A 27277-nucleotide genomic window follows, 5' to 3' on the forward strand; every position below is an offset into this window, starting at 1 on the left:
ATTAAAAGGTTCTTTAATTCCTCCTCACTTTCTGCCATCAAGGTTGTGTCATCTGCATATCTGAGGTTGTTGATATTTCTTCCGGAAATCTTAATTCTGGCTTGGGATTCATCTAGTCCAGCCTTTCGCATGATGAATTCTGCATATAAGTTAAATAAGCAGGGAGACAATATACAACCTTGTCGTACTCCTTTCCCAATTTTGAACCACTCAGTTGTTCCATATCCAGTTCTAACTGTAGCTTCTTGTCCCACATAAGGTGGGACATAAGGTATCTCCCCACAAATACTTGGACTTCCGATAGTGTTCTATTTGACCACTGTGTGCAAGAAGGATTATGACTAGATGTTATAATGTAGTGGCTGAAAGATAGAATGCTTCTTTCAGGTTTCCGAAACTTGGGTCTTCAGCTGTTTTTGGATGACAGTTTCCATCACCCCTGACCACTGGTCCTGCTAGCTAGGGATGATGGGAGTTGCAGTGCAAAAACAGCTGGAGACCCAAGTTTAGGGAACCCTGCAATAGTTCATAACATGCGGGACTTCTTCTATGACTTGGAAATATCAATGATGGCTAAATCTTATGGTGTGGTGACCAACAGGTAGAATGCTTAATGTTTTCTCCTTATTAGTTACTCCCTGCTGTTCAGTTCAGGTCTCAAAACATTGATGTAGCATTTGTCGCACATTGTGTACAGCACTTTGAAATTTCCCACAATCAAGTGTTGTATACATTTTATGAAATAAATTACTAAAATAATGAAAACCAAATTGACCTGCACCTAAAATGCTTGCCTAACACACATGTCAGTATAAGAACAGGATTTTCACGTTTGAATGCTTCTTTGATTTCTGCCTCTCAAGATTTTCCTGAGCATTGTTATAAGGTGCACAATAGCACATCCTCAGTACTAAATTACATTAGGGATCCTGAATCACCGCTCATAATGTTTCCCCTTTTTGGATTTCTAGTTTGCTGGACTCAGTGTTCACATTGACACACAAAGTGGCATCCTCCTCCAGTACATCCTTTCCTGTCCTTCCTTTAGAAGTCATAATATGACATAATAAGTAAATATCTATAAATAGTGTTGTATAAATGTATCTCTCCCCCAAATATCTAGACACCCCATAGACTTTTGGTTGGCCACTGTGAGTAGGATGATGACTAGAATGTTGGTAATATGACCAATTTGAGATTTCCTACATTTTTATGAAATAAATTAATGAAATAATGGGTGGGGGGGGACGACGATGATTGATCTGTACCTAAAATGCTTGCCAAACATACATGTCAGTGTAACAGAAGTGACAAATCCTTTAATGTTTTCTTCTTATTAGCTGCTCCCTGCTGTTCAGCTCAGGTCTCAACACAATGATGTAGCATTTGGGGCAAAAGATGCAGCCCAGTAGCCCAGCACTGGAGGCCAAGATAGAGAAGACTTCCACGGCCACCATGTCTTTTCCTCTGGTGCTCAGGTAAGTAGGAACAAAAGAGGCCCAAACACTACAAAATGCTAACATGCTGAATGTAATGAACTTGGCTTCATTGAAGCTGTCAGGTAACTTGCGGGCTAAGAATGCTACAACGAAGCTGGTGATGGCCAAGAGGCCCATGTAGCCTAAAACACTGTAGAACATGGTGACTGACCCTTCGTTACATTGCACAATAATTTCTCCACTTACTGAATGAAAGTCCAAATCGGGGAAGGGAGCCGAGGTTGCCAGCCACATAGTACAAATGCTTGCTTGAATAAGGGAGCAGGTTAAAACAATGAAGATGGCCAGTCTTTTCCCCACCCACTTCCTCACGCTGGAGCCTGGTCTGGTGGCCATGAAAGCTGTAACCACAGTGATGGTTTTGGCCAGGATGCAAGAAACAGCCAATGAGAAAATTATGATGAAAATTGGTTGTCGGAGAAAGCAGGTCACAATACAAGGTTGGCCAAGGAATAACAAAGAAGAGAGGAAGCAGAACAAGAGGCAGAGGAGAAGAGTGTAGGTGAGGTCCCGATTGTTTGCTTTGACTATGGGTGTGTCCTTGTGCTTAATAAATATCCCTAGCACCACAACTGTGATGATGGACAAAAAAACAGCAACTGAAGCTAAACTGATCCCCAGAGGTTCTTTATAAGAGAGAAAGTTTCTAATTTTTGAAGTGCAAGAATCTCTGTTTTTGTTTGAATATTGGTCTGCCGGGCACTGGAAACAGTCTTCTGTATCTGAAATACAAATAGAAGAGACATTTTAGCGGTAATTCATTCGCCACATCATATTGAGTTACTCATGTATGTTAACAAAATTTCACGAACCTACCTTTCTGGTCTGAAATCTTCCCTTCTGGACATGGAGCACAATCATAGCAACAGAATTTTTTCTCTTCCTTCTTCTTCTTATGATGACCACGGTGGCAGTGTTTATTACACACAGAAAGTGGAAGCACCTAGGCGCAAACATAGGAGGGCTTTGTGATTTGGGGTGGGAGATCGGTGGAGAAATTTATGCAGGTCATCTCCAGAGCCACATGATATTTAAGCAAGGTTCCACAAGTATTAGACGTGCATAAATATAGTTATTTATTCCTCTGCAAGACTACATTAGGTAGGACTAGTACTTTTGGACATCCTCAGTGCCTATTTGCCCAACAGACAGTCTGCTAAGAAATCCCCACTATCTCTACCTGATTAAATGTTTTATGCCAGACAATGAGATCTTCATTAATGGTGAAGTCTTCTTCTTCACTGGGATCCACTCTCCCAACTTTCACTCTCTGGAAAGAGTTGTTGTGGAATGTGACCAGGTTCGTAATGTCATATCCACCACTCAATTCCCCTTTATCATTGAAGGACACCATCACCCCAGCAGAGTTGTTAAATGCAACATCTTGCAGAAATAAGTCAACCTAGTTTAAAGAGAGAAAAAAGTTTTCAGAATGAACTTCATTATATGGTCCCAGTACAGAATGAGATGTAAACCCATGAATCTGTTTCAGTGATTACAATTCATAACACTTTTTCATCTGTTTTTCCAAGATGCTGAGTGTAATCTCATTGGATGCAGAGACTGAAGGTCACCAAGTTTCTCCAATAAAAATGTTCTTTGTTCGTATCTAGATGTGTACATGTCATGTAAACCATAAGCTACGGTATTTTAAAAACGTTGTATTTTGCAACCATAAGGTCTACTTATGCGAATAAAAGAATGATTTCTTTATGAAGACATTACCTGCCAAGGCTGCAGAGAATGAAGTTCAAAACTGTTGCGATCCACCCTTGCTCTTTGCTTGGATCGGGATGAGTAGAAGGTATGCAGAGCATGAGCCAAAGCATAGACAGCATTATAGACACTGTAGCTATGGCCTGTCATGTGCATTTCAAAAAGACCAGCAGGGAGACTTTCCAGCCTCTCCTCTCCAGTACATGTGTCATCATCCATCATAGGCATCACTGGATCTGGAAATAAACAGTCAAATGCTTGCTCCCAGAAGCCCTTGAAAAAACCATCTGCTTGGGTCCTGGAAGGCTTGATACTCTGGAGAAATTCTGAAAAGTCCGGAAGTTCTCTTGACTGAATTGTGAAGGAAAGTGCACCTTGGAAAAGCTGGAAATCCCAGTTTCTCTGAGGGCCAGTAGATGTGAAATCTATCTGGGATGTCATAATCCATACCTTTCCAAATGAAGCACTTTCTTTATGTCCAAGATCATTAAAAATATTAACCATTCTCAGCCAGGCAGTTGTCAAAGATTCTCCATAGCAGATAAGGGTTCTGGCCTTGTTATCTGTGAGAGATACAAAAATTCTTTCCATTAAATTAGTTATTTCACCTAGATTTTCCATGGAAACTTGCTCTGGGATTCTTTTTGTGAAGGCTGAACAGATTCCATGCTTGGAAAACAGTGGCTCCAGGGTCTTCAAAAAATGTTCTCCTGTGTTATCATCTGCAACAAACAGCCCAACCCATGTCCATCCGAAATACTGAAGTAAACGGATAATGCCAATATATTGATGGCTTTCATTTGGGACCATGCAGTAAAAGGAAAAGCTCTGCAATGCTTGACTCTCTTCTGTGGCAAATGAACCATAGGTGAGCTAAAAGAAAACATACCGTAGCTTTATTGCAGCGATAAGTTAAGATATTTATATGTGTGCCCATTTTGCTATGAGAATGTGACTTTATAACAAAATATTCATTTAAGAACTTTGTGGGTTCCAAAAAAATGACAATTAATCAATTTTTTGACAAAAATATGCATTTTCCAGTACAGTAGTACCTTGTTTTGCATATGTCTTGGTTTGCATACATTTTGGATTACGAACACGTCAAACCTGGAAGTGCGTGTCCCAGTTTGCAACATTTTTTGAGATTACAAAAATTGGATTGTGAACAATTTTTGGGGGGAGGCCCCATTGTCAAAAGCACACCTTGGGTTACAAGCTATTTTGGTTTACAAATGGACCTCCGGATTATGGTTTTAAACCAAGGTATGATTGTATATTTCTTCTGCTTTACCTAAGCCTGGCAGAAGGAATAAAGACACTAATTAGTGTTACCTGTTGAGTTGCCAGTTCATGTAAGCAAACTGAACAGGTTTAGGATCCAGCCTAAGCCCTGCCTCTGTCCCACCCTGGGAGGCCTTCTGAGTGCAGGACTTACACCAGTAGTGGCTAAACCATAGCTGAGATGGGACGAGCATATTTTAGTAGCATATCTTCAGCTGATCCAGGATTGGGGACTTAACACTCTCTGAACCTGTCTGAGGCTGGAGTTCCTCTGTGTCACTCATCCCGGAAGATCTTGCCACAGGATTGCTCACCCAACTCTGCCCTTTAAAAAATAAGCATTCTCTTTTAATTTGCATTCTCCCTTATTTTCCAAAACACAGATCCTACCTGTGGAACCTTGTAGAGGGTTAAGATCTCTGCCATATTGATAGATATGCCAGATGTAAGTCCCCCAATGACGGCTATGAGGTTTTCCTGGATATCACATATGTAGTTGGGGACAAATCTGTGTGATTTGAAGAGCAGGTCCAAAGTGGTACGATAGGTCATCCTTGCATCATAATAGCTGTCATAGATGCGGAACCCAAGTGTAGCATTGGGCAAGATCTTTTGATCATCGTTGATCTCCTTAATGGCAAACACCAAGGCCAGGATGTGCTGATAGAACTTTGTCACTATACTGCCAATGGAGTCGATACATTAATACTTTGATTCACACTTAACCATTTGATACCACCTTTCCTCAATCCCATTCATTTTTGTTAGAATAGTATTTTATTTCTTGCTGTTTTCATTTTTGAAATCCTGCATCATAGTGCATATTTCTCCTGATCCATTTTTTTTGCAAGCAATTTCCTCTAATGCAATTCTATCATCAATATATTTTGTCTTCTCATTTTTTTATTTTTATGTTGTGAACTCCCCTGCAATCTTTGAATGAAGGGTAGTATACAGATTTAATGTATAAAGGGTAGTGTACAGAAACTACAACTAATCCAGAATGCGGCAGCTAGACTGGTGACTGGGAGCAGCCGCCGAGACCACATAACACCGGTTTAAAAAGATCTACATTGGCTCCCAGTACATTTTCGAGCACAATTCAAAGTGTTGGTGCTGACCTTTAAAGCCCTAAATGGCCTCGGTCCAGTATACCTGAAGGAGCATCTCCACCTCCATCATTCTGCCCGGACACTGAGGTCCAGCACCGAGGGCCTTCTGGCGGTTCCCTCGTTGTGAGAAGCCAAGTTGCAGGGAACTAGGCAGAGGGCCTTCTCGGTAGTGGCACCTGCCCTGTGGAACGCCCTCCCACCAGATGTCAAAGAGGAAAACAACTACCAGACTTTTAGAAGACATCTGAAGGCAGCCCTGTTTAGGGAGGCTTTTAATGTTTAATAGATTACTGTGTTTTATTTTTCTGTTGGAAGCCGCCCAGAGTGGCTGGGGAAACCCAGCCAGATGGGCGGGGTATAAATAATAAATCATCATCATCATTAATTAACAACAACAGCAACAGGTATGTGGGAGTGAAGTTGCTGCTGGATGGGTATCGCTAGCCACTCCTGCTTCACACAAACATGCAGCCTTCTAAAAGACAAGTTATATTTCATTAAAAAGTGGGGAATATAAGTACTTACTGTGGAACCTCAAGTAGCTCATGAGCAGGATCTTCCTTAAATTGAATTTCTGAGGAATGGTAAAATATATGAGAAGCAATCCCACCAATCAGGAGGTCACTTGGCTGGTACCATTCATGTGGAACAGGGATCGGATCACCTCCAGGGCACTGCATTGTATTGACTTTGCACACAATGGGTAGCAGAAGCAGTAGCAAAAGCCTCTGCATAGTTGCAATAAATCTCCTCCTAGTGTGCAGATTCCTTGGTGTTCCTATACACCAACTGCCTGACTTTGACTACGTTAAATGTTGCCTCACTCTCACAATTCACTTCATAAGGTGAAACATATCACCCATGCTTTTAGCATGAGCATAGTTTAAATACTAATTTAAATAGCTGATCCTTCTTTCTGTCTTTATGCTGGGTGTTCAATATGAAAAAGTGGTGCTGTGTGTAATCATTATCAAATACTGGCCACTGTCCCCCACTCCCAACTGTCAGTGAGCACTGGGTTTCCTTAATACTTTTCCAAGCTGTTTATTGACTATTTTTTAGTATCTCTATTAAAGCCTTTCGATATTTGGGTGACTGAACCAATTATTTTGAATTGGATAATTGCAGAGGTAGATAATTACTCCTTCAGACTTTAGATTCTGAAGTAACTGCAAATAAGTTGCCTTGTTTTTGTAGGAGAGAAAACTTCAGAATTCCCTGAAGATCAAAGCCCTGCAAGAAAATCAGGACCTGACACAGAGCCATAATCTTACCTAAGGAAACAAATAAGTGCTAAATCCTTAAATGAAACCAACTGTCCAACTCCAGTTTTGCAATAAAATGGTAACCTAGAACGTATTGACATGGGATCAACAAGAGGACCAGTGATACTTGATTTAAGCTAAAACTGATCCTGTAGTCTGGTGTGAGCTGTTTTGTTGAGCCAGCTCAAGAATATCAGAATACCAGGCTCATGTAGCCCAGAACTGAGACATCACAATGGTTAACCAAATGCTCACCCACAGGTTCTGAAAGCAAAAGCATTCTCCCCACACGTGATTCCCACCAACTGGCATTGAGAAGCAATACCGACGGTGGAGGTGAAACGTAGCCATTATACTTAGTAGCCAACTGTTCTCCACAAAGGGGGACAGCCCTGGCATATAGCCCTTATTGGGGAAGGTGACAATACACCTCTTACAGAGAGATGCATCACACTTACTTTTATTGAATCCTTACTTAGGTTGCCAACACTTCAATGTGAGTACTAGCTAATAAGTTGAAAATTGGAGACTTGTTGTTACTAATAGTAACAGAGTCCTGCCAACCACTTGATGCCCGCACTCCCAACTATACGTGACAGAGGGGATTGTTTATAACTATTTTCAAGCTTTCCCCCCCCCCCCACATTTTTGGTAAGAGATATGAAGACCTTTCTTTTGAGATTTGACCACACATCTCTTCTGCTCCCTAAAGAAATTAGAAATGGAATATTTGTTTCAGATTTCCATGGTGAGCAGATCCCATCTGGAAAATGCATCTACTGTACAGTGGAACTGTCTTATTGCCTGGAGACGTAATCAGTAAATTCTGAAAATAATAATAATAATAATAATAATAATAATAATAATAATAATAATAATAATTTATACCCTGCCCATCTGGCTGGGTTCCCCCATCCACTCTAGGCAGCTTCCAACAAATGATGTCTAATGTTCAGAAAATGGAAGCATACTTATCAATCGCATACTTAACAGATCGTGAAGCTGAGGGTCCAATACTTTGGCCACCTCATGAGAAGAGAAGAATCCTTGGAAAAGACCCTGATGTTGGGAAAGATTGAGGGCACTAGGAGAAGGGGACGACAGAGGACAAGATGGTTGGACAGTGTTCTCAAAACTACGAACATGAGTTTGACCAAACTGCGGGAGGCAGTGCAAGACAGGAGTGCCTGGCGTGCTCTGGTCCATGGGGTCACGAAGAGTCGGACACAACTAAATGACTAAACAACAACAACACTTATCAATCTATTTTTATTTAACAAATTTATACCTTATTTCTTGAGAGAGCTTCTCCACAATGTGCAACAAAATGTAAAGTCCCAGTAGCATCCCAGTGCAACTTGTGTAATATCAATGAAATAAGTGCCAATCTCCCAATCTCAACTGCAAAGCAGGTAGATTTATTGTAGATTTATTGTTTCAGAGATGAAGTTTTTGAGCAGCCTTCAAAGGCAGCCCAATTCACAAATCTGTCCAGATGTTGGTCAACAACATTTTTGGATTACTAGACATATTTCAAATTTTTAGCTAGTGCTATGGGCACGTTGTAAAATGGCCGTTCTAGGTAAAATATCCTCCAGCTGTTCTCAGATTACAATTCCCATCATCCTTGACCACTGGTCCTGCTAGTTAGGGATGATGGGAGTTGTAGTCCAAACACAGCTGGAGACCCAAGTTTGGGAAACACCGTTCTACACCAAAGCCAAGGCTGCCATCCTCTACTCATTTACTTGAGACTAAACTCGGTTAAAAACTGAGACTTACATCTGAATAGATGTGCTGTAAATTAACTATATAGTGAATTATTAGTAGGTGTCTGGCCTTTAGCTGCTTGCAAGCAGGAGACATGTATTTGGGGGAAGAAGGCAATGGCAGCAATCTCTCTCAGAAATGAACCATGCCTTGAATCCAGGAATGAAGGAGAGTTTCAGTGAGTTTGCTTTTTAAAGTGAAGCAATGTATTTCATACCTCCTCAACTGATACACAGATAAGATTGGAATATAGAATTATACCTTGGATTTTGCACATTTCTGAATTTTGTAGTAACAGCTTACGGCTTGAACAACAGCACCAACATGCCTTAAATTTATAAAATGTACTTAGAAATGTTCATATTGAGACTGTCAAAAGTTTAGGATTCTTTTCCACAGATGAACAGAAAACTGTGCTAAATAAATACAAGATTGACACATATTGATGTGCCCACCCCAAACTTGAATGACAACAAACACACACTGTTTTTGAAGGCAGAAATACACAATGTAAGGACCACCACAAAGCAAACCACCTGTTTCCCTGAATCCCAGCTCCAAAAAGCATAAGAGGGAGGTTTTTAAAACCAGAACAAACTTTGTTGGTCTCTAAGGTGCTAATGGACATTTTTTTTAAAAAAATAATAATTTAATTTGACTGCGTCAGACCAACACGGCTACCTACCTGAATTTAAAACCTTGTTTGCCTCATGTCTCCTGGAATCCTGTTGGAGCTGTAGTCTGCCGCTTTAATTACAACAATCTTTTTAAATAAAGAAGAGAGAGAAATACACTCGCAGAGATCTGGTTCTTAATGAGACAATTGGCAGGAGATGTGGCATTCCTCCCCTCCCACCCCCTGGGAGATGCAAAACAAATAGAAAGCATCTTTGGACTCATACAGAAAATGACACAATTGGTGTCATACTTAACCACCACCACCACTCCACATACAAATTCTCAAGTTCACGTGGCACTCTGCAATGAAAGCATTTCACTTCAATTAAGACATTGAAGACCCTTGATGAATCAGGCCCAAGTCCCATCTGGTTTAGCATTTTGATTCTCCCAGTGGAAGCTTGCATTCTCTCCACTTGTGATTAAAGGTAAAGGGACCCCTGACCATTATGTCCAGTTGTGACCGACTCTGGGGTTGTGGCGTTCATCTCGTGTTATTGACCAAGGGAGCCGGCGTACAGCTTCCAGGTCATGTGGCCAGCATGACAAAGCTGCTTCTGGCGAGACTTCTGGTCTACCGCCAATGCTGCGCAGCAACGCTCCCCTCGAGCTCCGAGGGAACGGGCTCCAAGAGGAGGAAGGAAGAGCCGAGAGAGCAACGCGGTCCCAAAAGAGCTCCAGATTGGGCTTTCTGGAGACGAAGTTACTCGGCAGAGCCCAAAAAGCGACCCCTTTACTCCCCGGCAAGCCCTGTTAGGAGCTCCGGAATGAGTGGGGTGCTGCAGGCCATCGAGCGCCATTGTTACCCTCTCGGAGTGAAGCTCTGAGCTGACAGCGGAGAACGGTGGATTGTTCCTAAACAAAAAGAAAATTCTGCTGATTTTGGACATTGTGAGTAAAAACCTTGATTGGCTAAATAATTTTAATGAATTGGTCACGGTGGGAGACTCCCACATTGATTTGCTTTGAAGCAGTAACCTGACCCCTAGCAGGAAAGGTGAAAGGAAGCAATCAATTTACTGGGAATTGGACTGCTAAAATGCTCCCCTGAAGCAAGCTTGGGGGGGAGAGGTTTGAACTGAGGTAAATTGCCTGCAAGACTTTTAAGGAAGTTAAAAATCCTCCCCCCCCCCCCCAGGGAGCTGGATCTGGGTCCCTGGAGAGACCAGTGAATGGATTTATAATTTTGTTGCTGTCAAGATTGGAATATTTTATAGTCAATTGGATTGGATTAATTTACAAAGAGATATTGAAGAGGTGCTTAAGACTGTGAATTAGGACTTGGAGCTATAACAAAAGAATTAAAATGGAGTGGAATAGGCAGAACTGGACTTAAAATGGTGTCTATTTGGAAATTTGATTCCTGCCCCTTCCGGATTGGTTATCTCCTGTTTTCCCATGGGATCTGAAAAGGCAAGAGCTATGGCAGACTCAACACCATCACAAGACTTATATTGGCAAAAGCTCTATTTGGAACTTTTGGACATTAAAGATGAACTGGTCAAGAATACTAAGGAATTGCAACAAATTAATAAACAATTAAGTGATGCATGGTGCAGCAAGGAAAATGAGGTGGAAAGAGAAGAGACTTGTTCGGAGGAATTGGAGGAAAAATCACAAACAATAGACAGTATTAATAACTTGGAATTTAAAAGTTGTAAAGGAGAGGAGGAAGACGGCTGGAATGTCCCACAAGTGAGAGATGTGGAACAGAATTTGGATCTGAATAAAGAACTCCTCAAGGGAGAACCGGGGGGACTATTGCACTCCCAGTGAGAGAGGGAGTGCAAGGAAATCTCTGGGAAAATGGGAAGAAAGAAGGAGGGTGCTGGGAAGCAGCAAGAGAAGTGGGAAAACAGCAGAGTTGGTTTAAAAAATATTGGTGGAAGTTTTCGGAAAGGGTGGGAGCGGGTTAAAAAGGCTAATTGTATGATTTTAGGCTGGATTGATTGGGAACCAGCACAGCACACGGAAATGCCATTTACCTTCCCACTGGAGCAGTACCTATTTATCTACTTGCACTTTGATGTGCTTTTGAACTGCTAGGTTGGCAGGAGCTGGGACCGAGCAACGGGAGCTCATCCCGTTGCAGGGATTCAAACTGCCGACCTTCTGATCGGCAAGCCCTAGGCTCTGTGGTTTAACCCACAGCACCACCCGCGTCCCACTTGTGATTAGGAAAAGACTATTGATGACAACTAGCCATGGTGACTATGGACAGCAATGCTTCTGAGTACCAGCTGCTGGAAACCAGAGGAGCAGAGAGATCTCTTGTAGACAAATCTTGCTTGCTGGATTCCCAAAAGCATCTGGTTGGCCACAGTAAGAGTGGGATGCTGAATTAGATGGGTCATTAACCTAATGCATCAGTCTCTTCTTATGATTCCCAGCACTTGATACTGAGAAGCACGTGACAGTGGTAAAATACAGCCATTGTGTTTAATATATGCACTTTTTTAATTTGTAAGTGTTCAAACTGTCGTTAATATCACGTTTTACATTTCTTGGTGGTGGCGCCTGTCCTGTGGAACGCCCTCCCATCAGATGTCAAAGAGAAAAACAGCTACCAGATTTTTAGAAGACATCTGAAGGCAGCCCTGTTTAGGGAGGCGTTTAATGTTTAATTGTTTTATTTCATTTTTCTGTTGTAAGCCGCCCAGAGTGCTCATGAATTATTATTATTATTATTATTATTATTATTATTATTATTATTATTATTATATTGTAATATGTTTATATTGTTTATATCCCCGTGTCCTTTGTTTTTAAATCTGATTGCAGTACCAAAAAAATGAACAGAAACAGGTCATAGCCTTAATTGATGAATCATATTTTTATTTCTTAAATTTGTTCAGATATGTGAGAAAAATGAAATGAATCAACTGATATGGTATCCTGAACTAACTGATAGGGTAGGTCCACAGCTTCCATTGCCACAAACACCTCAGACGAAATGCAAATGTAATATCAGATTAGCATTACAGTAGTATCAGTGTTCGAAACGCCCATTGTTCTAGTTGCATTTTATGACAGGGAATTTCATTAGCACAAACAGTTTGTGAGCTCTGGGCACAGTACTGTGCCTAAGATTTTAGATAAAAAATTGCAGAGTGGAAGGAAAGGATGACTTTTTACTGCCTCCCCACTGGAGAAGAGACCATCTTAAGAATATTAGGGAGGTGGGCAGGGGAAAAATTAGACAATGTGAAAAATAAACATAATATTTTAGCTGCAGTTCATTCATTTTCAGCTTTGTAGTCTTGTTATAAGAAATGTGCCTAGACATTCCATTTTTGAACCTATAACCTAGGTTTATGGTGTCGTTCAGTTCTTAGCATTCATATCTCAGTTTCTAACACTGAGTAGAATGTAAATATATTATTGGATTCCTTAATTATATCTCTTTGCTAGTTGCTCTCTGATGTTCAGCTTGGGCTTCAGCAGAATAATGTAGCATTTAGGGACAAAGATACAACCCAATAACCCAGCACCAGAGGCTAGTATGGAGAAGATCTCTACAGCTACCATATATTTCCCCTTGGTGCTCAGGTAGGTAGGGACAAAGGACATCCAAACACTAGAAAACATCAACATGCTGAAGGTGATAAATTTGGCCTCGTTGAAAGTGTCCGGCAACTTCCTGGCCAGGAAAGCCACATTGAAGCTGATGATGGCCAGAAGGCCCATGTATCCCAGGACAAGATAAAACATGAGGACGGAACCTTCGTTGCATCCTATATAATAATGTCCATGTTGTCCCTGCGTCCAGATGTCCCGTGTGTCCCTGGGTCACTGCGCATGTGCCCCAGGGATACAGGGATTGGACAGCAGAGACTGCGCGCGCGCACTCTCCCCCCACTCTGCCTCCTCCAACCGCCGCTCCCGCCGGGGTGGAGGCCGGCGAAGGCCTCCTCACAACCCTCCCTGGCCGTGAGGAGCGGCGGTTGGAGGAGGCGGGGGGGGGAGAGTGCGCGCGTCCTTCCTGTCGGCGGCTGGGGGAGAGGAAGGAAGGAGGAGAAAGCGCCGCTTTCTCCTCCTCCGTTCCTGTCCCCCTGCCGCCGACAGCAAGGACGGGTCCCAGGGTTCGGAGAAGCGCTGCGCAAGCGCTTCTCCGAACCCTGGGATGTCTGCTTCCTGTCGGCGGCTGCGGGAGAGGAACGGAGAAGGAGAAAGCAGCGCTTTCTCCTCCTCCGTTCCTGTCCCCCTGCCGCCGACAGCAAGGACGGGTCCCAGGGTTCGGAGAAGCGCTGCGCAAGCGCTTCTCCGAACCCTGGGATGTCTGCTTCCTGTCGGCGGCTGCGGGAGAGGAACGGAGAAGGAGAAAGCAGCGCTTTCTCCTCCTCCGTTCCTGTCCCCCTGCCGCCGACAGCAAGGACGGGTCCCAGGGTTCGGAGAAGCGCTGCGCAAGCGCTTCTCCGAACCCTGGGATGTCTGCTTCCTGTCGGCGGCTGCGGGAGAGGAACGGAGAAGGAGAAAGCAGCGCTTTCTCCTCCTCCGTTCCTGTCCCCCTGCCGCCGACAGCAAGGACGGGTCCCAGGGTTCGGAGAAGCGCTGCGCAAGCGCTTCTCCGAACCCTGGGATGTCTGCTTCCTGTCGGCGGCTGCGGGAGAGGAACGGAGAAGGAGAAAGCAGCGCTTTCTCCTCCTCCGTTCCTGTCCCCCTGCCGCCGACAGCAAGGACGGGTCCCAGGGTTCGGAGAAGCGCTGCGCAAGCGCTTCTCCGAACCCTGGGATGTCTGCTTCCTGTCGGCGGCTGCGGGAGAGGAACGGAGAAGGAGAAAGCAGCGCTTTCTCCTCCTCCGTTCCTGTCCCCCTGCCGCCGACAGCAAGGACGGGTCCCAGGGTTCGGAGAAGCGCTGCGCAAGCGCTTCTCCGAACCCTGGGATATCTGCTTCCTGTCGGCGGCTGCGGGAGAGGAACGGAGAAGGAAAAAGCAGCGCTTTCTCCTCCTCCGTTCCTGTCCCCCTGCCGCCGACAGCAAGGACGGGTCCCAGGGTTCGGAGAAGCGCTGCGCAAGCGCTTCTCCGAACCCTGGGATGTCTGCTTCCTGTCGGCGGCTGCGGGAGAGGAACGGAGAAGGAGAAAGCAGCGCTTTCTCCTCCTCCGTTCCTGTCCCCCTGCCGCCGACAGCAAGGACGGGTCCCAGGGTTCGGAGAAGCGCTGCGCAAGCGCTTCTCCGAACCCTGGGATGTCTGCTTCCTGTCGGCGGCTGCGGGAGAGGAACGGAGAAGGAGAAAGCAGCGCTTTCTCCTCCTCCGTTCCTGTCCCCCTGCCGCCGACAGCAAGGACGGGTCCCAGGGTTCGGAGAAGCGCTGCGCAAGCGCTTCTCCGAACCCTGGGATGTCTGCTTCCTGTCGGCGGCTGCGGGAGAGGAACGGAGAAGGAGAAAGCAGCGCTTTCTCCTCCTCCGTTCCTGTCCCCCTGCCGCCGACAGCAAGGACGGGTCCCAGGGTTCGGAGAAGCGCTGCGCAAGCGCTTCTCCGAACCCTGGGATGTCTGCTTCCTGTCGGCGGCTGCGGGAGAGGAACGGAGAAGGAGAAAGCAGCGCTTTCTCCTCCTCCGTTCCTGTCCCCCTGCCGCCGACAGCAAGGACGGGTCCCAGGGTTCGGAGAAGCGCTGCGCAAGCGCTTCTCCGAACCCTGGGATGTCTGCTTCCTGTCGGCGGCTGCGGGAGAGGAACGGAGAAGGAGAAAGCAGCGCTTTCTCCTCCTCCGTTCCTGTCCCCCTGCCGCCGACAGCAAGGACGGGTCCCAGGGTTCGGAGAAGCGCTGCGCAAGCGCTTCTCCGAACCCTGGGATATCTGCTTCCTGTCGGCGGCTGCGGGAGAGGAACGGAGAAGGAAAAAGCAGCGCTTTCTCCTCCTCCGTTCCTGTCCCCCTGCCGCCGACAGCAAGGACGGGTCCCAGGGTTCGGAGAAGCGCTGCGCAAGCGCTTCTCCGAACCCTGGGATGTCTGCTTCCTGTCGGCGGCTGCGGGAGAGGAACGGAGAAGGAGAAAGCAGCGCTTTCTCCTCCTCCGTTCCTGTCCCCCTGCCGCCGACAGCAAGGACGGGTCCCAGGGTTCGGAGAAGCGCTGCGCAAGCGCTTCTCCGAACCCTGGGATGTCTGCTTCCTGTCGGCGGCTGCGGGAGAGGAACGGAGAAGGAGAAAGCAGCGCTTTCTCCTCCTCCGTTCCTGTCCCCCTGCCGCCGACAGCAAGGACGGGTCCCAGGGTTCGGAGAAGCGCTGCGCAAGCGCTTCTCCGAACCCTGGGATGTCTGCTTCCTGTCGGCGGCTGCGGGAGAGGAACGGAGAAGGAGAAAGCAGCGCTTTCTCCTCCTCCGTTCCTGTCCCCCTGCCGCCGACAGCAAGGACGGGTCCCAGGGTTCGGAGAAGCGCTGCGCAAGCGCTTCTCCGAACCCTGGGATGTCTGCTTCCTGTCGGCGGCTGCGGGAGAGGAACGGAGAAGGAGAAAGCAGCGCTTTCTCCTCCTCCGTTCCTGTCCCCCTGCCGCCGACAGCAAGGACGGGTCCCAGGGTTCGGAGAAGCGCTGCGCAAGCGCTTCTCCGAACCCTGGGATATCTGCTTCCTGTCGGCGGCTGCGGGAGAGGAACGGAGAAGGAAAAAGCAGCGCTTTCTCCTCCTCCGTTCCTGTCCCCCTGCCGCCGACAGCAAGGACAGGTCCCAGGGTTCGGAGAAGCGCTGCGCAAGCGCTTCTCCGAACCCCAGGATTCTAGCGCCCGTTATTGAACGGGCTGAAAACCACTAGTTCAACTATAATCTCTGTAGCCTGGGAGTGCATGTCCAAATCTGGGAATGGGGGAGAGATTGCCAGCCAAACCACACAAATGCCTGCTTGAAAAAGAGAGCCTGAAAGCACAATGGAGTTGGCCAGTCTTTTGCCCACCCACTTCCTCATGCTAGATCCTGGTTTGGTGGCCATAAAAGCAATCACAACAGTGATGGTTTTAGCCAACACACAAGAAACAGCCATAGAGAAGATGATGCCAAAAGTAGTTTGACGGAGAATGCAGGTCACCTTCGTAGGTCTTCCAAGAAACAGCAAAGAACAGAGGAAGCAGAGGAGGAGGGAGACAAGGAGAATGTAGCTGATGTCCCGATTGTTGGCTTTGACGATGGGGGTATCTCTGTGCTTGATGAAAAGTCTTAGCACGAAAGTGGTGATGAGTGAAAGAGAAACAGAAACCGAACTAAGGCTGATCCCCAAAGATTCTTCAAAAGAAATGAATGTCATAAGCTTGGAGATGCATCTATCTCTACTCTGTTTAGGATATTGATCATCTGGGCATTTAAAGCATTCATCCATGTCTGAAAAAGGAAAGGAGATTCATCATCACTGTGCCAATTTATACGCAAATTGTATCTGAGTCTTAGGACTGTATAGTGGTTGGTTATTCTTTTTTTTTTAGGTTATCATGTGATATCTTTTTTTCTTTTAATTATCTTTATTGAGATTTTAAAATAAGACATATATAACAGCGATAATAGAAAAGAAAGGGGGGGGGAAGCATACATATATAATGGGAAAAGAATAAATAAATAAAATAAATAGAAGACTAAACGAACAGACCTACAAACTAAACAATAGTAAAAAGAATTAAACTCAAATCTTTATGTAACATAATCTTAATGTAACATAACCTAATAATGTAACATAACATAACCTAATATAACATAACGTAACATAACATAACTTATCATGATATGACATATCAAACATTCCGTATCTGAATCCATATTTAGTTGATAAATTTATAATAAAGGGGAAAAAAACATAGGATCATGTCTAAAAAGATTTGAAAGTACATTTCAAATTACGCAGTACTAAAATCTGTTATCCCACCCCCTTCACCCCCCTCCATCCTATCGTGACTTCCAGCCTCTCCTATATTCTGATTTAAATTTCTCTGATGGTCTGCATACACATATCTGGCTTGGTTCTTTCTTTAATTTCCTTGGTCTTATTTGTGCCCCTCATAATTCCGCTATGAGTCTCATCTTTTCCACTTGTTTCTGTAAATATATTTTGAGTGGTTGGTTATTCTTTAGCCAATGAATCAGAGCTGTGATTGGCAAGTGACTTGAAAAAGAAACAACACCTAAGCAACAGAAGTCCATGTTGGCCTCTCCAAAAACAATACTACTGTATTCCATCCCCTTTGGTGCACTTTTTCAGTTTCTGTCTCATTTTCTAGAGCTTGGAATCTCAGTAGTTTGCCCTTCTCTTCTTCCTAGGAACAAGGATGCATATTTCCTTTGGTGAATTTCTCTGAACTCAGGTTACTCAGTATAAATCTTTTCTTTTCTTTTTTCAAATACAGCTATACAATAGCTACTGTGTATATTAAGAAATCCTCTGCCCTCACACAGCAAAAGCAACATTAGAAAAAGAAGAAATGCTTAGCCTGTCTCCTAGGATGCAGGAGCTAAAGTCTAGGCCCTACTTAAGAATTCATTGTATAGTATACTTACACAAATCTTATGCAACTTGCAGATCCATGAGCTCTTTTATGAATGAGCCATGGCCAAATATACCTCCAGTCCCCTGAACCCATAACATCTTGTTGGCATCCCTGTCTGCGCCTGCCAAAAAATGGCTGGGAGAGGACAAAAGTCAACCCACCACTGAACATATTCTCAATCCCCAAGTGTTCCCTGTGGGTTGCATTCTGTCTCCCATCAGCTACTGCTGCTCTGCCAGGGAGTGTTTGGGAGGACTGCTCCCCCTGAAGCCCACTTCCACCTGGGGCTTGGGGCGGGTCCCCCACTCCACCACAGCTTTTAAGACTCCTGGGAGGCCTGGAACATCAGTGCTGCTGTGAGTACTGGAAGGACTGCTCCCCCTGAAGCCCACTTCCACCTTGGGCTTGGGGCGGGTCCCCCACTCCACCACAGCTTTTAAGGCTCCTGGGAGGCCTGGAACATTGCTGCTGCTGCTGCTCTGCCAGGGAGTGTTTGGGAGGACTGCTCCCCCTGAAGCCCACTTCCACCTGGGGCTTGGGGCGGGTCCCCCACTCCACCACAGCTTTTAAGGCTCCTGGGAGGCCTGGAACATCAGTGCTGCTGTGAGTACTTGAAGGACTGCTCCCCCTGAAGCCCACTTCCACCTTGGGCTTGGGGCGGGTCCCCCACTCCACCACAGCTTTTAAGGCTCCTGGGAGGCCTGGAACATTGCTGCTGCTGCTGCTCTGCCAGGGAGTGTTTGGGAGGACTGCTCCCCCTGAAGCCCACTTCCACCTGGGGCTTGGGGCGGGTCCCCCACTCCACCACAGCTTTTAAGGCTCCTGGGAGGCCTGGAACATCAGTGCTGCTGTGAGTACTTGAAGGACTGCTCCCCCTGAAGCCCACTTCCACCTGGGGCTTGGGGCGGGTCCCCCACTCCACCACAGCTTTTAAGGCTCCTGGGAGGCCTGGAACATTGCTGCTGCTGCTGCTCTGCCAGGGAGTGTTTGGGAGGACTGCTCCCCCTGAAGCCCACTTCCACCTGGGGCTTGGGGCGGGTCCCCCCACTCCACCACAGCTTTTAAGGCTCCTGGGAGGCCTGGAACATCACTGCTGCTGTGAGTACTGGAAGGACTGCTCCCCCTGAAGCCCACTTCCACCTTGGGCCCGGGGGCGGGACCCATACTCTACCATAGCTTTAAGGCTCCTAGGAGGCCTGAAACAGTGCCGCTGCTGCTTTTCTTGTAATTCTGATGTGTTTGTAACTTTTATTGTTTTTGGTTTTTGTTTATCGTTTAGTCTGTTAGTTTGTTTTCTGTATTGGTTTTAAATTCGATTTTAAGGGGAGGGGTTAATTTTAGTTTGTAATTTTCTGTCTTTGTTTGTATTGTTTTATTGCATTAGTTTGTTTTCTGTATTGGTTTTAAATTTGATTTTAAGGGGAGGGGTCAATTTTAGTTTGTAATTTTCTGTCTTTGTATTGTTTTACTGTATTTTTTGATTTACATAGGTTTTAGGGAGGGATTTTTAGTCGGGTGTGGGAATCTGTTAAATTTTAGTGTATTTGTAATTTTTATTGTTTTTGGTTTTATTGTTTTATTGTGTTTTTTGTGTTTTTCTTTTGTTCTGTTCTTTGCTGTTTTTACAGAGGTTTTATTTTGTTTTTAAGGGGAGGGGTCAGGGCTGCCCGGGAGGGGGTCCCAGCAAGCAAAATGGCTGGGGCAGATTCCACAGGGGGTGATGCACTGGGACAACCGATCTCAGTGGTCACGGGTAGGAGGAGGAGTTACGCTAAGACCAGACCATGTCATTACCGAGGAGGCAGACTTAGTCGTTGTCTGAGGACTATCCCTGCCTCCGGGTCTGGTCCTGACCGGACGGATATTGGAATCAGCAAGGGATACCCACATGACCTGAAGGTGCTGCTGTGCAATGCCAGGTCGATGATGAATAAGACCACTGCCATTCACGACCTGATTGTGGATGGAGGATTTGACCTGGCATGTGTGACAGAGACCTGGTTGGATGAAGCCGATGGGCCCGTTCTTGGCGCTGCTTGTCCACCAGGTTTCTCTTATGCACAGCAACCCAGGCCATCTGGGCGGGGAGGGGGGGTTGCAGTGATTTTTAGGAAGTCATTAGTTTGTACCAGGCGTCCTATTGGTAAGACGGAGTTTTCTGAGTGCATGTTCTGGAAGTTGGGCAATAGGGGCAGTACAGGATTCCTTTTGGTGTACCGACCTCCCCGCTGCACCAAGGATTCCCTGCCCGAGCTGCTTCAGGTCGTGTCGGATGTGCTCCTGGAGACACCTAGCTTGGTTGTCTTAGGGGATTTTAACATCCATGCCGACACGACCTTACAAGGAGCCGCTCGGGACTTTGTGGAAAGCATGGCCACCATGGGGCTGTCCCTGAATAAGTCTGGCCCAACTCATAGCCGCGGACATGCCTTGGACTTGGTGTTCACCTCTATGGATGTTGGTGATCTGACATTAAGTAAAAGCGAAACAAAAGAAGTGCCATGGTCAGATCACTTTCTGGTGCAACTGGACTTCTCCGCAACCCTTCCCCTCTGCAGGGAGGTGGGACCGATTCGGATGGTCCGCCCCCGCTACTTAATGGATCCAATTGGCTTCCAGAGAGTGGTAGGGGATGTTTTATCCCATGTCGATGGCCTTTCAGCTGATTCCCTGGTGGCCCGCTGGAATGCGGAGTTAACCAGCGCTATTGACTGTCTGGCTCCGAAGCGCCCTCTCAGATTGCATGGAGCCCGGACAGCCCCGTGGTTTTCCCCGGCGCTGAGGGTGATGAAACAGTCGTTGAGACGGCTAGAGCGCCGGTGGCGGAAAACTCATTTTGAATCAGACCGGACACGGGCTAGAGCTCAAATTCGAGCCTACCAAGTGGCAATGGCGACGGCGAAGAGGACCTTCTTCACCGTCTCCATCGCATCTGCAGAAAACAGCAGCAGGAGACTCTTCCAGGTGGTTCGCAATTTAGCGGAACCACCTGCTCCATCCGGGCCCAGTACGGGCCACATGATCTCCTGCAATGATTTTGCAAAGTTTTTTGCAGATAAAGTCGCTCAGATTCGGGAAGAGGTAGACTCCACCGTGGGGGCAGGGCCGGGGCAGGGGAGTGCTAGAGTCCTGTCTAGTCAAGTTTTGTGGGATCAATTTCAATCTGTTACCTCCGAGGATGTGGACAGGCTGCTTCGACGAGTGAAACCAACCACCTGTCTCCTTGATCCTTGCCCATCCTGGCTTATAAAAGCTAGCCAGGAAGGGCTGGGCGATGGGCTTCGCGGGTTGGTAAATGCTTCTCTCCATGAAGGAGCCTTCCCAGACCCGCTGAAAGAGGCGGTTATTAAACCGCTTCTTAAAAAACCATCTTTAGATCCGGCCAATATGGCCAACTATCGCCCAGTCTCAAATCTTCCATTCTTGGGCAAGGTGGTTGAGCGAGTGGTTGCTGAACAACTTCAGGCACGCCTGGAAGAAGCGGACCATTTGGATCCCTTCCAGTCAGGATTCAGGCCTCATCATGGGACTGAAACTGCCTTGGTCGCACTGGTCGATGATCTCCGGCGGGCTAGGGACAAAGGTAAGAGCTGTTTCCTTGTTCTGCTGGATCTCTCAGCGGCTTTTGACACCATCGACCATAACATCCTTCTGGATCGTCTAGAGGGTTTGGGAGCTGGGGGCACTGTCATGCAGTGGTTCCGCTCCTTCCTCCTGGGCCGTGTTCAGAAAGTGGTGGTGGGGGATGAGTGTTCAGACCCCTGGGCTCTCACTTGTGGGGTGCCTCAGGGTTCTGTCCTCTCCCCCATGCTTTTTAACATCTATATGCAGCCGCTGGGAGAGATCATCAGGGGGTTTGGGCTGGGTGTCCATCAGTATGCTGATGATACCCAGCTCTACCTCTCTTTTAAATCAGAACCAGTGAAGGCAGTGAAGGTCCTGTGTGAGTGCTTGGAGGCGGTTGGAGGATGGATGGCGGCTAACAGATTGAGATTGAATCCTGACAAGACAGAAGTACTGTTTGTGGGGGACAGGAGGCGGGCAGGTGTGGAGGACTCCCTGGTCCTGAATGGGGTAACTGTGCCCCTGAAAGACCAGGTGCGCAGCCTGGGAGTCATCTTAGACTCACAGCTGTCCATGGAGGCACAGGTCAACTCTGTGTCCAAGACAGCTGTTTATCAGCTCCATCTGGTACGCAGGCTGAGTCCCTACCTGCCCGCTGACTGTCTCTCCAGAGTGGTGCATGCTCTAGTTATCTCTCGCTTGGACTACTGCAATGCGCTCTACGTGGGGCTACCTTTGAAGGTGACCCGGAAACTACAACTAATCCAGAATGCGGAAGCTAGACTGGTGACTGGGAGCGGCCGCCGAGACCACATAACACCGGTCCTGAAAGACCTACATTGGCTCCCAGTACGTTTCCGAGCACAATTCAAAGTGTTGGTGTTGACCTTTAAAGCCCTAAACGGCCTCGGTCCGGTATACCTGAAGGAGCGTCTCCACCCCCATCGTTCTGCCCGGACACTGAGGTCCAGCTCCGAGGGCCTTCTGGCGGTTCCCTCACTACGAGAAGCCAAGTTACAGAGAACCAGGCAGAGGGCCTTCTCGGTAGTGGCACCCACCCTGTGGAATGCCCTCCCACTAGAGGTCAAAGAGAACAACAATTACCAGACCTTTAGAAGGCATCTCAAGGCAGCCCTGTTTAGGGAAGCTTTTAATGTTTGATGGATTTCTGTATTTTAATGTTTGATGGATCTCTGTATTTTAGAATTTCTGTTTTGTTGGAAGCCGCCCAGAGTGGCTGGGGGAACCCGGCCAGATGGGCGGGGTATAAATAATAAATTATTATTATTATTATTATTATTATTATTATTATTATTATTATATTTAAGGGGCTGTCATTTCTCATTCAGCTCAACAGAGACACAAGACCTCATTTTGCTTGAGCAGGCAGAGGCCAATCCTGGCCGATGTTTATGTGACCCTTCCTTCCTGAATATTTGCAGAAGTGCTTACAAAATTTTGGCAAAATTTGAGCCACCCCACCCCATGTTCTATTTAAGCCACTGGAGTATACCAATTGATGAAGTGCATTACTTACCCATTTGGTCAGAGATCTTCCCTTCTGGGCATGGAGCACAATCATAGCAGCAAAACTTCTCACCTTCCTTCTTTTTCTTCTGATAACCAGTGCGGCAAGAATCTCCACATACAGAAATAGGTGTCACCTATCCAGAGCAATGAAGGGAGATAAATTGTGGGGTGGAGTGTTGATTTACTGTCACACAAAGAAAAATGATAACTATAGATGTGCCTAAATACAGAACATGGCATGTTGCTCTCCCCCTGGACAGAGCTGTTCATAGCTTGTAGGGTATACTTCTGGATCATTTAGACCTCCAATCACATACCCTGAATCACCTATCCTGATAATGGAGCTGTTGCCCAGAGTATCTAAGAATCCACACCTGCTTAAAGCTGCTGTGCCACACAATGATATTGTCATTAATGGTGAATTGTTTCCCTTCCCCAGCACTCGGATCCATCATTCCAACTTTCATTTTAATAAAGGAATTGTTTGGGAACAGGTCCATGTTCATGATATCAAATCTGGCTATCAATTCCCCATGGTCATCAAAAAACATTTTTTCTCCAGCTGAGTTGTTAAAAGAAATTCTTTGAAGAAAGGAGTGAAGCTGGCAGGAACAAAAGGAAAAGGAAAAGGAGAAGCATGACGAAGTCGTTTTGTGAAGTTTTATGAACATGGGTATGACCTGGATAAGATAAAATCTTATTTGTGTCAGCCACAAGCCATAGCAAATGAATCAAATACAATCAAGTACAGATATAGCTAGATGTCATTCGCTACAATATTTCCAAATAGTTTTATTATTGTGCAGTGGTTGAACCTGGATCTGGGAGACCAAGGTTCAAAACACAACTTGGCTATGAAGCTCAATTAATGACCTTGGGCCAGTCACTGCCTCTCAGCTTCATCTGCCTCATAGGGTTGTTGTGGGACTGAATTGAGGAGAACTATGTATGCTACCGTGGAATATAAATGCAATTTTTAAAAATTGTTAAGGCTTGTATGAAATCAGAATGCTCCCTCCCCCAACACCTCCCCAAATTAGAAGACACTAGATTCTCTTTCTGCATAGCATCTAGTCAGCATAGGAAAGATCAGCATTATTTCTCAGTAGCTTTAGTTGCTTCAGGAGGGGTGATCTCAGAAGGTGATGCTGGGAGACTGCTTTTCCACACAATCAATGTTGTGAAAACATAATAATGGCCTATATCCCAGTATCACATTGGCCAACACAGTACCTTTGAGAAGTTCACAATCAAGCCTTGAATGCAAAGACGTTCTCCCCATTAATGATTCCCAGTGCCTGGTATTCAGAGGCATACTGAAATGGACAGGTGAGGAACCATCAAGTGTCTGTCATCTACCTGACAATTCTAGGGGAAATCATCAGTATTGTGATTTAAACCAATTTCAGAACTCATCATCTGATTACAAGGTGTTTGAAATTGGTGCTAGTTCAGGAAAGGATAAGAGTGAATAAGCTGAATCTTTTCTGAATCAAGAACTGTCCGAGAACTTCCATCACCCACAATATCTGAGGACCCAAGTTTGAAGAACATCATTATCAGGTAGCTTGGGCAGCAAATGACAATGATCATAACAATTAAATCATTTTACATGGGTGTGAGTGATAGGTGCTCTTTCACTTTCTACTTTACCAGAATAAAACCATTTCATTTGGGAGACATTACCTGCCAAGGTTGAACACTGTGAAGGTCAAGACTTTCAAACGCCATCACTGCTCTGTACTTGACCCAAGAGGAGTAAGTGGCATGCAAAGCATGTGCTATAGCATAGACGGCATTATAGACACTGTAACTGTGGCCAGTCATGCCCATTTCAAACACAGACCTGGGAAGGCTTTCCGGTTTCTCATCTCCAGTACATGTTGCATTCAGTATCTCCGACAACACGGAATTTGAAAAAGAACATTCAAACGCCTGCTCCCAGAAAACTTTGAAAAATCCATCTTCATCTGCAGAGTTGGGTTTTTTGTTCTGGATATATGTTTGGAACCCATTAGGTTCATTTGAGTGAATTGCGAAAGATATGGCTCCATGGAATAGTTGAAAATTCCATGTCCTTATCATGGATGTTACAGAAAAATCTATCTGAGCTGTCATAATCCATACTTTCCCAACAGAAGTGACTTCATTATATTCATGGAAGAATATAGCTACTATGGTGGTCAACCACATGATGGTCATAGTTTCACCATAAGTGACAAAAGCTGTGGCTTTGCTCTCCATGAAAGGGATGTTAATACTCCACCCCATATCAATCAATTCATCAAAAGAAAGGAAATTGCCTTGGTTTGGGATTCTTTGTATGAAAGCTGGACAGATTCTATTCTGGGAAAGCAGGGGCTCTAAAGCCTGCAAAAAATGGTCTCCACTGTCATCATCCACAGCAAAGAGCCCAATCCATGTCCATCCAAAATGCTGAAGCAAATGGATAATGCCCATATACTGCTGGGATTCACTGGGCACCATGCGGTAAAAGGAAGAGGCATGTTTTGTATGACCCTCTTTCAGGGCAAAGGATCCATACGCAAGCTGAAAGACCAAAATAAAAATAAAGATTGCTTGTATAGAGCTTGGATATTAAGAAAACCTGAGTGCATTCTTATGTGATTGCCTTTTATACCGCATATGTGGAGGTAAAATTCTTCTTTTAATTTCTACCTTTGCTTAAACACAACAGTGTTATCTTCAATGGTTCATTGGGATATTGCATTTGGAAGAAACGTGGTAACATAATTTAATCTATACACAGTCTCATGATAAAGGGTGTGTGTGTGTGCTAGACTCCCCTTACTCTGTCCCCTCTTTTTTACCAGTTTTGAGAAGCCATTCCCCAGTTTCCCAGTTTTGAGAAGCAATTCCCCAGTTTACCAGTTTTGAGAAGCCATCCCCTAGTTCTTTAAATATTGGACAATTATTATTATTATTTTATTATTTTTTTACAGACAGCCTTTCCTTTGTGGCAGGGGTCAGCAAACTTTTTCAGCAGGGGGCCGGTCCACTGTCCCTCAGACCTTGTGGGGGGCCAGACTATATTTTTTTTTTGGGGGGGGGGAAATGAACGAATTCATATGCCCCACAAATAACCCAGAGATGTATTTTAAATAAAAGGACACATTCTACTCATGTAAAAACACCAGGCAGGCGCCACAAATAACCCAGAGATGCATTTTAAATAAAAGGACACATTATACTCATGTAAAAACGCACTGATTCCCGGACCATCCGGGGGCCGGATTTAGAAGGCAATTGGGCCACATCCGGCCCCCGGGCCTTAGTTTGGAGACCCCTGCTTTGTGGCTTTCATAGCTCCAGCATCACCCCAGAATTAGAAAACATGAATTACATGTAAGATTAGCCCACCAGTCCACCCCCATTACCTGTGGGATCTTGTAGAGGACTAAGATGTCTGCCATGTGGAAAGAGATATCAGAGCCAAGTGCCCCAATAATGGCTACTAGGTTCTTCTGGGTGCCACATGTATAGTTGGGAACAAACCGCTGTGATTTGAAGAGCAAGTCTAGCATAGTACGATAGAACATCTTCTCCTGGTAGTAGCTGTCATAGATGTGGAACCCAAGTGTGACATTGGGCAAAATCTTGGGATTCTCGTTGATTTCACTGATGGCAAATGCCAAAGCTAGGATGTGTTGGTAGAACTTTGTCACCATGCTGCAAGGAGTCACACGTCCTTTCAAAAATGAGTTATTCAGTGTGTGTACAATGGAGTTTTCAGAACTCAGGAATGCTATGACTTCCATAACTTTGCATAAACCGTATCTAAATTTTGAAATGCTCCTATTTAAATATAGTATAATAGTCTTTCTGCGTTTTTGAATAGGTGGAGCGGGGGAAGGGAGACAATCACAATGGCAGTGAAAAAGAACTAATTTCAAAGCTGATCAGAAATAGAGAGGGAGGACCACAAACAGATAGCAAAATATGTGGTATATTTGTCCCTTCAAAACAGTTTGTCTATTCAGTCTTTTACTAGTTCTCTGCCCCTGAAGCTAAGGTCTTATCCATGCAAAGCCAGTGCTTTATTATAAAGCAGTGGCAATTCTTTTAAGGCTGGTTGATAATTGACCTCTTAAACTGGGAGGGGTTTTTAATCATTTTTTTTTCATTAGGGAGGGGGAATTCTTCTAATGCTGCAGTAAATGCATCTCATATGTATTTTTAAAAAAGAAATACCATGTCTTATATCTTATAATCCCTCTGCTTCCCAATTCAAATGTTATCAGATGTGGAAGTGGAAGAATTTCTTACATTGGAAGATCAATGCCCAGCTCCTGAGAAGGATATACCTGGAAGGAAAATTTGGGGGAAATATAAAGGATCTGAGAAGCAATCCCACCAATGAGGAGGTTCCCGGGCTCGT

General features: G+C 45.6%; 2 protein-coding genes across 2 annotated transcripts; both read right to left on the minus strand.

Annotated features, from left to right (window-relative positions):
- Positions 1 to 1319: 1319 nt before the first annotated feature.
- LOC132592997 (vomeronasal type-2 receptor 26-like) lies at positions 1320 to 6345 on the minus strand. The gene is made up of 6 exons (XM_060281356.1): positions 6137 to 6345; positions 4890 to 5181; positions 3225 to 4088; positions 2680 to 2901; positions 2316 to 2361; positions 1320 to 2221 (listed from the first exon to the last, which is right to left on the minus strand). Exons 1-6 carry the CDS (start codon positions 6343 to 6345, stop codon positions 1320 to 1322), a joined length of 2535 nt encoding a protein of 844 aa, XP_060137339.1.
- A 6369-nt stretch (positions 6346 to 12714) lies between these two features.
- LOC118095330 (vomeronasal type-2 receptor 26-like) lies at positions 12715 to 25365 on the minus strand. The gene is made up of 5 exons (XM_060281357.1): positions 24565 to 25365; positions 23253 to 23480; positions 22886 to 23012; positions 16077 to 16630; positions 12715 to 13083 (listed from the first exon to the last, which is right to left on the minus strand). Exons 1-5 carry the CDS (start codon positions 25363 to 25365, stop codon positions 12715 to 12717), a joined length of 2079 nt encoding a protein of 692 aa, XP_060137340.1.
- Positions 25366 to 27277: the final 1912 nt, after the last annotated feature.

The sequence above is a fragment of the Zootoca vivipara genome, chromosome 13, assembly GCF_963506605.1.
Source record: "Zootoca vivipara chromosome 13, rZooViv1.1, whole genome shotgun sequence".
NCBI lineage: Eukaryota > Metazoa > Chordata > Lepidosauria > Squamata > Lacertidae > Zootoca > Zootoca vivipara.